The sequence below is a fragment of the Hesperophylax consimilis genome, chromosome 5, assembly GCF_061612785.1.
Source record: "Hesperophylax consimilis isolate HC1 chromosome 5, BYU_Hcon_1.0, whole genome shotgun sequence".
Lineage (NCBI taxonomy): Eukaryota > Metazoa > Arthropoda > Insecta > Trichoptera > Limnephilidae > Hesperophylax > Hesperophylax consimilis.
Genome location: NC_142840.1, coordinates 41,580,765 through 41,594,623, shown reverse-complemented (window position 1 = coordinate 41,594,623; position 13,859 = coordinate 41,580,765). Strand labels below are relative to the sequence as shown.

Here is a 13,859-nt window from a genome sequence, read left to right as displayed (position 1 = left end):
TTTATTTTCCCGTACAAAAAAACTTATTTAACCTAAAAACTATCTGAAAACATTGGAATTTCTAAAAATAATATTTTATATATTTTTTTACTTTTAGGGCCTCAAGCTTTACCCTGTGGACCTCATCAATCCCGCCGGAGAATGAATGGAGTGGGCAATCGTTGACCAAATATTCTGTGGTCTGCACCACACGGCATTCACACATCGCCGACTCTTTACTGCCCCACCTTTGCATTATGTGGGCACAGCGTCCGTGGGAGCATCTTATCCTATTGTTGGCGGACCAGAGTTTACGAGCAGTGAGAACCCAGGCTGTCTCTCAGTGGGGTTGCGTACAAGATGGGCATTTCCCACGTCAGCTGGTTACCCATCTTCTGGAGTGAGAGTTAATCGGAGGAGGTTCTTTCCTTTCATCCAATAGGAAGGCTTTCAGGCCTTCAAACGGTATGCGGATGATAGACGACGGTGACCGGATAAATCATCAAAATGATAATTCATCACATCTTTAAAAAGTTATATAAAGTCATGGAATGTGAAAAAAAACTTATTAACTGGGTTAAGTAGGTTAGGTTAGGTTAGGTTAGGTTTGGTTTAAATTTTTTTTCATAATTTTTAATGACTTTATATCACTTTTAAAAGGTGTGTTGAATAGTCACTGTGTTGAGTTATCATGGAACCGTTGAGAAAACCAGGGCAATGGATACCGTTATACCGTATGAGGGTGTTAGTTCGTTCCAGCTTATTTTTTTGCCCACTGTTTCCATCTATTGTCGGTAGTTCAAGCTCCTGTCCAATATGACTATAATAAACCGGGATGGGGTCACGGAAAATATATATTTTCCATCAAACTGAACACAGTTTGGTATTCGCCTATGAATTGCTGAGATGTAAAGCTGTTGCTTCTGTTATCGACCCATTTGGCTTTAATCGAGAATTGACGAAATATTCTTCCATAAACTATAAATAGGTCAGAATTAAAGGTCTCTTCTGCTACTTGAAAGGGTATGGGTTGGGCTGTGACGGCGATGTCATCTGCGTAGGCAAATTTTATGTTCTGTTCTGTTTAGTTAACAATAATAACAAAATATACAAAACGAACTGAGAAACAATAGAAATAACAGAAAATAATGGTACCTATACTACGTACATCTGAATATAATAAAGACAAGTTGCAAAAAAACATATATCACGAAAATATTGTCGGAACAAGGTGTTGAAGGAAACTATGATTTAAGCAATATCATATTGATAACTTAAGTTACACTTTATATTATATTATATTATTTATAACTTAAGTTACACTTTATATTACGACCGGTCAGTGGTTGAGTGGGCATAGCGCTTGGGTCTCACCCGAGCGTCGCGTGTTCGATTCCTCGGCTGGCTAAGTCCTCCATCACAACACAAGCAACATTTTCGGCTTTCTGTGGTGGCAGTAGGAGATTTTCAAACATTGTTGGGTTATTTGTTACCCGGGAATGTTTGTATTTCTTTGTAAAAAATTTAAAAAAAAAAAATATCATCAAAATTATTAATATATGTTAGGGAAATTACTTATTCATTAGCAAGGATTATAAAAATACACTATTTTTTTAATGATAAACTAATGTTTATAAGGCCAGGTTTTTATGCATAGCACAAAGGATAGTAAATTATTATAAGAAATAATTAGTCGCCTGTAATATCAATACAAATTGAAAATATAATATTGATATTTTCAACTTGTATTGATATTATATATATCATTAAAAAAATATATTCACATTTTACTAGTCAAAATATTTCACTAACAAATGTAGATATAATATGTCTCGACGCCATCTAGTGGGAAATTTAGCACTAACAAAGCCTTTCCTACAAAAATAAAGTTGCAGTAATTGATTGAAGTACTAGTACATATTGAATAATTTGGCTGGTTGGAAATAAGCCAACGTGGCTCAGTGGTCCAGAGCGTCTGACCGGACATCAGAAGGCGTGGGTTCAATTCCCGTCGGCGGCATTTATTTTTACTCTGGAGATATTTTCAATTTGTATTGATATTACAGGCGACTAATTATTGCTTATAATAATAGTAACAGTTCTGGACGAATAATTTCATAGGAAACACGAATAATGTATGGTTATCATCGTGACATCTTAGTTAGTTATTTCATTAAAACAAAAATAGGTACCTTTTGTCCGATATAATTATCACGACGTTATATAAAATGAACATAGTATCTGTATAATATGGAATGCGTGACGATATTTATCAGAAAATTTCAGAATTAATTACTTATATCTTTTTTTTAATGCAATAAAATATCGTTGCATTTGCGTGTCATTAATGAATCTGTTTAAACAGGCCTCTTAATTTATCGTTCCGTGTGGCTAAGTAGATTGCCTGTTCTAAGGAAACAAATGCTCCAGTTATGCGTTGTGTATAAATTATTCTGCAATTGTCGTTTCTTAAAATTATCTACTAACCCCCTTACTGATAAACGTGTTTTAAATTTTACACAATTAATGTATAGTAAGGTTAATTTAAAACACGTTTATTAGATGGGCCCTAAAAGCACGGAGAAAACTTACTGACATAGAATATTGCTAATTTATTAAAAAATCAGGTCCGATTATACGTATTCATTATTAAAAACGGGACTGCAGACCTTTAACGAATGAATTGACAGAATTCCTAACAAACTATGAGAATTTTTGAACACGTATTCATAAAAAAATATATATTGTCGAATTTCGTCATTATATTTATCAGGAAAAGACCAGCATGAATGCGTGTTACGGTTTAAATCAATATATGCATATTGTATTGTTTAAAGTGAAGTTATTTAATATTTTTTCAGCTTCCTCTCTACCCGAGCCAATAAACCAATTGGTCGATGTTGGACCGATGTAGGATAACATTTTGCAGGCTTATGTCTGGTGAGATTTTATGATATAACTCTGATCTAAGATAATAATTTGCAATCATATTGTGTCTTAAATAGTAAACCTGTAAACCCAGTGAATTATTAATTATTCACACAAATTTCTGGTAAATCCAAGATGACTCGATAACTTAACGTACCGTGTAATTTTAATTATTATAAATTTTCATGTTTTGAATTGAGATAGAATGGGCTTGTCTTTTGGGTGGGAACAAACCCGATTAGTTTTTAAACAAATAATAAAAATTGTTTAGAATTAGTTAAATGTTTTTAATTTTAGTGCTCATCTTAAATTGCCGTTAGTTTATACACTCGTTCCCTAGCACACATTATTGATTTTTGATATTTTGTAATACAACGGAGTGCAAATTATTTTGCAGAATTAAATAATTTCAGAAAAAATAAAACGGTAACAGCAAAGTTTTAGTGTCTTTCATCACAAAGCGCTTTTGAGGTAATACAAGGTTTTCTAATAAGAGGTGTTATGTTGAATAGCCCGCTATTTCAGTAGATGTTACTTTTGAAGCTGTCATTTTTTGACATTAAACAAGTAAAAACTACGTCATTAATAAAAATATAACAATACACGCTTCAAGAACGCATTGAAATTATTAAAATTCACTTGAGTGAATCAAATGCAAATCATCTTGAGTGATGAGGCCCATTTCCACCTCGGTGGCTTCGTCAACAAGTAAAATTGTCGCATCTGGGGCTCGGAAAACCCAAGAGTTTTTGTAGAAAAGCCTTTTTATCCTCAACGTGTGACTGTTTGTTGCGGTTTATGGTCCGGCGGAGTCATAGGACCTTACTTTTTCGAAAATGAGGCTGGAGCAACAGTTGCGGTGAATGGATTGCGCTATAAAGAGATGATTAATGATTTTTTATGGCCGCAATTGGATGGTATTGATCTGGATAACGTTTAATTTCAACAAGACGGCACTACGTGCCACACAAGCAAAGAAATTATTGATCTTTTACGATTGAATATCAAAATAACACCTCTTATTGGAAAATCCTGTACATCACAAAAATAGTGCTATTATCCCTTTCGGACCTGAATTAAAACTGGCAGTGGTGTTCCACACACTTTTGATGCTTAATCCGAGACATTTGAAGTTTTTTCCAATAGTTAAGAAACTATTTCTATTTTAATTTGAAAGAATGTTAGACATCAGATGACGTGCTTCACATGAAATGATAATTCGTACACTGTACACCAAAATATATCTTTTTGAAAAATTAAAAAAATATATTTCACTTTCAAAAAAAAAAATCGGTCGAGAATCGCAAAAATCACCCTTTTTGTGAATACCTCACAAGAGTTCCAACTGCTCCAAAACGTCAGGAACCAGTGAGACTATGGCATCTGCGATTGGGGTATGTTGCGACTTGAAGTATGTGGTGAAGCCGAAGGTAGTGTAGAGGGGCAGAAGATGGGAATAAAAAGGTGAAGGAGTACCTGACTATTCAGATTTGGTCAACGAACATTTCAAATGTTATTTTAAGGCGAAACTGAAAGTATTTTCCACTGTGAAACGTTCGCAAGTAAACTTTATATAATTTTAAAGCAATAAATTGTGAAATAACACAAACTCATCACAGAAAATTTACTTGCGCACGCCGTGATTTGAATCCGCGACCTTCGAGTTGCTAGTCGAGAGCCTTATCCCTCAATCACGGAGGCCGTGAAAATATAAGGCGGTTTCATAATTTGAAAATGGAATAAAAAATAACACACGAAGCGGTTATACCGGCAATTGTAAAGCGAAAACTATAGATTTGTATTCGCTCTTGGATACATAAATAGGAGGAAAACAATCCGAAATCTATGTATTTTAAAATATAAATACGGTCTGAAAAAGTTATACTAGCCAATTATTACGCACCTGTCGTGTAGGGTTAAGTTCAAGTGATAGCTATTTATAAAAAGTGTGCAAACACACACTCTCTGTGTCATCACCTGGACTAAGCTTACCGATATTTACAGTTTTATAAATACGTTATTTATTTATTAATCTTTTTGTTTGGATTAACCTCTGTCATCATCATCGTGTCATTGAAGTTCTTTGAAGAAAAAATTTAGTAAAAACAAAGGTTAAAATATTTCTAGATTTATGCATTCGAGCTTGTAAAATAAAATACGTGTCTACAATGGAAATATTTCTATGTTTATGAATTCAAGCTTGTAAAATAAAATACGTGTCTACAATGGAAATATTTCTATGTTTATGCATTCAAGCTTGTAAAATAAAATACGAACTTACAATGGAAATATTTATGTTTAATGAACTCATTTGACTACTTTATGGAAAATAAGTGAATGCTGAGTCAGCAAAAGTCGCGATTGGGTACATTAGACCATTTTACTTCGTCAGAGTGTGATTTTTTTAAAGATCGAAAGAATAGTTATATTAAATTAAGTTTATAATTAACTAGCTGACTTATCCCGGCATTGCTCGGGGTTGTGAATGGTTAGCAGTAAGGTTTTAAGGTTGTGATTTCTAGTTTACCGGAAAACTGGGTGCATTTTCAAGTTGGAAAAATGAATATTGTAAATAATTTAAAAAAAATTACGGGCGTCCTCGACTTCTTCTACTATCCACTTCTACGTCATACATTCTTGTTTTACCCTTTCTTCGTACATTTGACCACATTTAGTGATTAATTTCATCATGCCATGTCTTTCTCGGGTGTCCTCAAGTTTTTCTACCATTCACAACCATAGTTTAATGAAATCCACATCGTTACTGTTAAAAACTACACTATGCCGACTTTAATTCCACTCCGTTTCTGATTACAGGGAGAACATGCAATAAGTCTCTGATATATATTTATGTATAGATTAATATTATTTTAATTTCATAGAAAAACAAACATTCCCGGGTTACGAATAATCTGACAATATTAGAAAATCCAAACGCGATGCCAACTCATTGTTTTTTGGTTTGTTACGTTTGTGTTTGATTTAGAACAGGTTATTAATGCACCTAGTTAGATGATGAGTTATCAAAAATCATTAATCTATATACATATTTATATTTATTTTTTATTTACATTTTCCGCTTTCTGTAGTGGTAGTAGAAGATTTTCTTATGTTGTCAGGTTATTCTTAACCCGGGAATTTTGTTTTTATATGAAATTAAAATAATAATAATAATAATTACCTCTAGAAATAATTATCAATTATCATATTATTAAAAAGAGATTTATAATATTTTTAACATTTATTTTACTAAATGCAGTGAAATAAACGTGCTTACGTTTTTTTGTGTAATAGTAATTGTCAATTTGAATATAGATACATACCGATGACGAAGTATTTCTTGCGGAACTACGGATTTAAATTAAATATAAAAATATGCCAACCTAACCTAACCTTAGTTGAATCATAATGTAATTGCGTATATACTGTGCGTTCTTATAAATTATTAATACATCTTAGCTGCCGCGGGTTTTTTGCTGCCGGCGACTTTTTGATGGGCTTCGCCCAATTTAGTAATTAGAGTATTTCCTCTTTTTTGTGTAGAGAAGCAATTATAAGAATATTTGCAAAAATTGACTTAATCACACGGTTTCCTATTCATTTGTGAATGCCGTAATTAACGAATTTCGTATAACTGGTCGAAAGAAAACCAATACTAAGTCCTAATAACCAATACTGGTCAACAGTTACTAAGTAATCAATACTGGTCGAATAAAAACTTCTACTAAGTAAAAAATCATCATTAACTAAGAAATTGACTGCGAATCGGAACTCAAAAAATTAAAGAACGCCGCCAAAAATTTACATTTTGACATAGTATTTTAGTTTCTCCCTACTAACCTCCTCTATAGTAATTTTTAACCAAATCACTTTGAGAGCTCTAAAATTTCAAGATTATAAACCATTATAAACTAAATGTAAATAAGACAAAATACATGCATATAGGCAGAACAAATACGCATGAGGAACCAAAGGTTTCTATAAATGGAGAAATCATAAAAAAAGTGGAAGAAATTAAATATCTAGGTGTTATTATATACTCAAAATTGAACTTCTCAAAAAATGCAGACTATACAAGTAAAAAAATTGCAAAAAAAATATCATTTCTTGGTAGAATCAGAAACAAAGTAAATAAAGAAACATGCCAGATAATATACAATACAATTATATCACCACACTTTAATTACTGTTCAAGTATTCTTTTTCTCTGCAATAAAGAGAAAATGAAAAAAATGCAAATACTGCAAAATAAAGCAATGCGAATAATACTTAAGCGCAACATATACACACGGATAAGAGACATGTTAAAGGAGCTGAATATTTTGACGGTGAAGCAAACTGTGTATTTGAATGTACTTATTTTTATACATAAAATTAACATAGGGATGATGTCTAAGGAACTGAAAAGAAAAATAAATTACAATAACGAGATACACGGATACGGGACGAGAAATTCTAAGCAAATTAGATTGCCAATAAGAAAAAAAACAAGCACCCAAAAATCTCTGATGTACCAGGCCGTTCAACTCTATAACAAAATCCCGAAGGAAATTGCTGTGATAGAAAATATTAATAAGTTCAAAAATGAATTAAGAAAATATGTCTATCTCAATTATTAATGTTTCTTTTTTGTGACTTTATTGAAATATTTAAAGAAAGATTATGTTTGCCAAACAATGTACATGTTTATAAAACTATTAGCACACACGAAGATGTGAGCTAACTTAAGATTAATAAATAAATAAATAAAAATTTACGTAATATAATATAGTATATAATTTTTAGCAAATTTTTTTTTTGTAGGCACAGTTCAAATTTTTAAATTTTATAAAAGTCAAAAGGAACTGATTCCAAAAAACGGCAGGTTCCTTGCAACAATAATATTGGGCGATCCAGTGGCAGCAAATCACCGGGACTGAAAAATCATGAAATATCGTCGTACGTGAAGATGGGTTCGTAAGTTAGATATTTATTCTTCACAATTTTTATTTTTGTTTGTTGAAAATGTTGTTTCGTTAGACAAGTTGTGAAATTTTAGATTTCTGGAAAACTTTATTTGTCTGAAACATTTCTTCTTGGAAAATTGGCCGGAAAGGAAGTCGAAATTTTTTTAATAAACGGTACCTTTTTAATATTATGTGAAGTTGAAATTTCAAAATTTTGCTTGGAAAATGTTGCGGGATTTTTTTATCAAATCATTTATCTTCTTGATTTTGTAATGTCTAGTTTGGAATTTTTTCGTAAAAATTTGTTCCAGGAAAAAAATGTTATATTGGAAAAAATTGTAGGAAAATTTAACAAAAAATTTAAACTGGAATGAATGGTAGGAAAATTGATCAAAAAACGGGTCGGAAAATTTTGGAAAAAAATTTAGAAACTGAGAAATTCCAAGTTTTGTGATTTCTCATCAGGGATAATCTTTCTTATACTTCAGCGGATCTTTTTGAAAATAAAAGAGGGTGCCACATCCGTTTATATAAATCCTTAGATGTACAGTCATTAAGATCAGATCGGATAATACTATCAGATGGTAAAAGTGGAATCTATAACAACTACGGAGATATAATCAAAATTAAAAATAGGTTCATCTTTATAGGTGATCTTATCACCTGGATGAAGCCTACTGGGTCTGATTTACAGATATCACGATGCAGCCTGCTTGGACAACTTGGCAGCATTATTCTCTCGCGCTCCTTCAGTAGTTGATGTTTTTTTTTTATTTTTTTTTTTTTATTATTTATTGAGTTAGTTTATACATTTGAATATAAACTAATATAAACAAGATCATATTTCATTTTGTAATTTTACATATTTTTACAATAAATATAACATTTCTTTTTAAATACATTCATTCTTCCTTCATTCTTCAGACTTTCAGGCATTTCATCATACATTTTTAGTCCTTTGTACATTAGGCAGTTCTGTGATTTTGTTTTTTTCATATGTGGCAATCTAATCCTATTTACATTTCTGGTTTCGTAATTATGAACATCTCTATTAAAAACAATTTCATCCTTAAAATATTTTGGCATTTGGTTGTTCATGATTTTATGTACAAAAATTAACACATTAAATAATAGTCTCTTAGTCTCGTAGGCGTTCCTTCTACATTATCTTTTGGAAAATGTTAATATAATTCCATTTATCAACCCTTCCTGCAGCCATTTCCTTCCCCCGCCTGATAACTTGGCCCTACCGCCTACCGAGCATTATGAGCATACCAAATCGTTGATTATTGTTTTAGAACATACTTATAAAATTGGCGCTTTAGTTTGTCAAATTAATCGGTTAAATTGACCGGTCGGTGGCTGAGTTGACATCGCGTTTGGGTCCTACCCAGGCGTAGTGTGTTCAATCCCTCGGCTCGTAGAAGATTTTAAATATTGTCAGGTAATTCGTAACCTTGGAATGTTTGTCTTTCTTTCGAAAAAATAAAAAAAAAACTTGAACAATCTGATGACTGTACAGTAAGGATTGTTGTAAACGGAAGTGGTGCCATCTGTTATTTAAAAAAAACACCACCCCTTATGAGAAAATTTAAAAAAAACAAGTTTTAAGATGATTGTGGATTACCCTGACAACAACTAATGGAAAACAATGAAAAGCTTAAATAATTATCAGTTAATTAGACTCCATTCACCGTTATAACTTTATACACATTGAATATTTTTAATGTAGATCCTTTTCAAAGTTTTAAACAATGTTAAATACCAAATTACGTGTGAAAATCACAGACTGATCTAATCCACTGAACTATTGGCAGCTATTTAACCCCCATATGAATGGTTAGTAAAAACATAAACATTATTTAATGTTTATTCACACTGTTTCATAACACATTTTCTATGAATTGATTAATTCCTGAAATGTTCCTAATCGTAACTTTTTCAGACCTCTTTTATAGTTAGGTATTAATGTATTTTAACTTAAGAAAAAATAAGAAATGTTTCAGTTTAGGTTGCCTATGAAACCATTCATTCGAGATTCTTCAAAAATAGTCATCAAAATCACGACATCCAGTCTTGGCAGCGCCTATTTTAATAATTAATCAAAAATTCAAATATCGGTTCTCTGTGCGTCCTACTTAACTCAAAGGTTCAATGAACTCAAATTCACTTTAAATTTAAGTGTAATTTTTTAAATTTATAAATTTAAGTATTCCGACTATCCCGTGATTTTTCACAGTTCTGCGATAGTTAATATTAATGCAAAATACGTGAATATATTTTGAGCTGTGTGGGAATCGACGCTGCAAACTCTGAACTCAAAGTCACATACGTAAACCATTAGATTTGGTGACTATAAGGCTATAAGGCTGGCCGCATACATACGTTTTTCGTATTCGATTTCCGAATTCGTTTTCCGTATTCGGACATCCGAATGCACGGAATCAGTAGAAAATACATTAACTGCCGCACACGTTCGTTTTAGTTCCGAACGGAACAAATTCCTTACGCACGTTCCGAATGCGAGCCGGCGCGTTCGGAGAAACCAAATGGAAAAAACCTAATGACGTCATGTGGAACGCAGCTATTGCATACAGTTTGTTTGTGCCGACGCAAACGTACGGAAATTTCCGTTCGTAATTCAGTGTTGCCAACGGATCTTGACCTAATATCGCCGTTTCTCATACATAAGGTAGCGTAAAGTAGCCGAATTTGCTGTTAGGTGGGACATGTTTAAAATTGATGTTTTTACGTGAAAATAAAAATTTCGTGGGGGGGGGGGGGTGGCTAGAGAATTTCGGGACATGTTTAAAATTGATGTTTTTGAAGTAGCTTAATTGGCGACCAGTCGCCTTTTAGATTTTTTCGGCGCCGATTCTCGCTCTGAGTAGCCTAAATGGCGAAATATCGCCCTTGTTGGCAACACTGGTACTGACGTTTATACATTCCGAATGAAGAAAAACGAACGTTTGCGCTAGTCTAGCGGAATTCCGAATACGGAAAACGAATTCGGAAATCGAATACGGAAAACGTATGTATGCGGCCAGCCTAAGACTTGATAACGAACAGAATAAATACAAATATTCGTGTCTTTGGTTTTGTTATCACTATAAATGTTTCCAGGAAAAAATAGTCAACACTTTAATTGAATCCTACATCATGTACAAACTTTGCAATTGAAACTAATAAAAAAATAGTCAACAATTTAATTGAATCCTACATCATGTACAAACTTTGCAATTGAAACTAATAAAAAAATAGTCAACACTTTAATTGAATCCTACATCATGTACAAACTTTGCAATTGAAACTAATAAAAAAATAGTCAACACTTTAATTGAATCCTACATCATGTACAAACTTTGCAATTGAAACTAATAAAAAAATATTCAACACTTTAATTGAATCCTACATCATGTACAAACTTTGCAATTGACCCTAATAAAAAATGTTAAGTTTGAGGTATGTATTTAATGAAACATTTTCAGGAAAACTAAAAAATTAAAAACATGTTTAGTTATGATAAACCCATAAAGATGTGATATTTTTATTGCAAACAGAAGTTTATTATTGTTCATATTTACTCATCATGCGTTAAAATTTGAAAACCTTGCCAACAGTGACATACTTATTACGTGCTAATTTTTCTTATCTTTTCAAAGACACGAAAACATTACAATAAAAATACACAAAAAACTTCATAAAATATAGGTTAAAAATGTGTATATTTGCCTTAAAAGCATTTCGCTGGGTTTATCCTTAATCTGCTGCTGCACATAAACAAACAATTCACTAAACAACAAAACTACTTCACATCCGGATTATCACGTCACAATCTTTGCAAAAAACATTTATTTATTACACTGACCGGTTTAATATTCGATCACAATCGGTCGATTATCGGTGACGTCACCTAACAAGCTATGATAATATAATGTTATCAAGACAGCCTGCTGATGTGCCGTTTGACGCGTGTTCGCGATCGGGTGTGAACTGATTGCCTGGTTCGTGCAGAATATATATACGTTACATCTCCCACCTCTCGCGTTCTCCTGATATCTTCATAAAACCTGGTGGCCGGCGTTCTCACCTGTCGTAGACCGATCAACGGCTGAAGGATGGCTCACAATGGATCATTTGAATGTGTTTTACGAGCCGAGGGATCCGAGGACTCTGATGGAGCCGATACCAGAGAGCCAGCTTCTCACACTCGCCAATTGTTCTCGGCTCAGTGTGAAGTGCTGCTTAACCCGGCTAATTATGTCTGCATGTAATCTACCTGCAACGGATTTATCTACTTTGAATGGCAACATTATTTTCAAATGCTTATTAAAAGGTAACTCTTGACGGTTTTGACGTCGGCAACTGAAGTTAATTCATGTTTTAATGAGAGTATTATGTCGAAGGGGAGGTTATTGAGAAGTAATCTATTCATTGTCATTCGATTTACGATGTTCAAGAACTTTGATTGTGTTGTTTTCAATCAATTGAAAACGACTGAAGTTATCTCTCGATACAATATTTTAGCATAACCGCACAAAATGCATACTATTTAATTAATCACTTGTAGAAAGTAAAACGTACTTTGAAATAAATGATAATTTAATTTTATCGTTTTTCTGTGGAAATCGCCCTTGTGAAGTGGGTTGACTCGTGTTTGGTGAGCAGATTTGAGAAAAAATACTTTTTAACCTTCCTCTCCCTTATTATAGACGATCATCATTATAATTCCCTTATGACGGCCTCCGTCTCCGTGGCCAAGGGGTATGGCTCTCGTCTAACTTTCTGAAGGTCGCAGTTATACTTGCTGCACGTTCTATAGTTGAAGGTACTCTCAGTATCACCCTGGTGTTAGACCACCGTTCAGAATTGAAACGTTACTTAAAATGGCTTTAGCCGTGTTTGGTGACCATTTATGCATATCCAGGTACTCCCCCACCTTCCTCTTCCCCCTCTAATTCCCCTCCCAACTAAATTCAGCTTCAGAACATAGGGGATGCTATAGTCGCACTGGCTTTCAGACGGTGACTGTGGAACTCTTGATATTTTTGCACAACGGAAAAAACTTCAGTTTACCTTCCCGTGCAGGTTTAATAATATAAATATTTTAATAAAGATATAAAAACAGGTATTATTTATTGAAGATCATTACTAAATATACATTAAAGACAAGCAGGTAAATCTTAATGACGGTTAACGACAAACGTACATCGCGATAAAAACGCTAAACTATCCAAACAATATAAAAGCTGTAGTTCTAATTACAGAGTAAGTAACCACCCCGGGATTCTGACAAATTGCAAGGCTTTTACTTGTAATATTTCTTGTATGTAAATTTAGTAATAATGGTGTAGTTTGTGAGTAGCTTATTAGGCAGATAAGCGGTCAATGATTTACATCCGTGTCCCATAGTTGAAGGACTCTGTGGAAATCTGCGTGTGATACCGAATCATACTAAATAATTAGTGAAAATTGTAATAGCCCGTTTGTTTCGGATTTATCATGGGAAGAGAAGGCCCCATAAAGGGTTGCCCACCGCTGAGCTGTGTGAATATTACTACAAATCACATTTTAAGAATTACTACAAATTGTATGTATTTTAGTATTTCAACATGTTTATATAAATTTGTAAACAAGTATGGTGAAATCAGGGCTTTCATAAATCAATTGTTGCAATTACAACACTTTGCATTATTTAACCGAAATAAAAGCGAATATTTTGCATTTATAGTGACCTTCTTTATCCCGGTCTGCTTTCCGTCCCCACTCCCTTCAAACCTTGTCACATATCTCAATAGGGATACCGTAGTCCCACCGGCTCCAGGCAATTGGGATTCTTATACGGAATTCAAATAAAATAATTTGAAATCTTTTTTCAGTGATATCATTTTGCTGGTTCGCTTAAATCGGTTAAAGAATAGTTATGAAAACTCTAAAAACAATTTAAAACGAATTCCTTCGTATTTTATGGTGTTATTTCCTATCGGAGTTAGCCATCATCAGGAC

At 33.1% G+C, this 13,859-nt stretch overlaps 1 protein-coding gene across 1 annotated transcript in view; it reads right to left on the bottom strand.

The window, feature by feature from the left end:
* Window positions 1-11,827, bottom strand: part of LOC149423964 (arylsulfatase B-like) — a 95,957-nt gene extending 84,130 nt beyond the window's left edge. The window contains exon 1 of the mRNA XM_089632207.1: window positions 11,586-11,827. Coding sequence (XP_089488333.1) covers window positions 11,586-11,596 — 11 coding nt within the window. The 5' untranslated portion in view covers window positions 11,597-11,827. The remainder of the gene's footprint in view (window positions 1-11,585) is intronic.
* Between the last annotated feature and the right edge of the window lie 2,032 nt (window positions 11,828-13,859).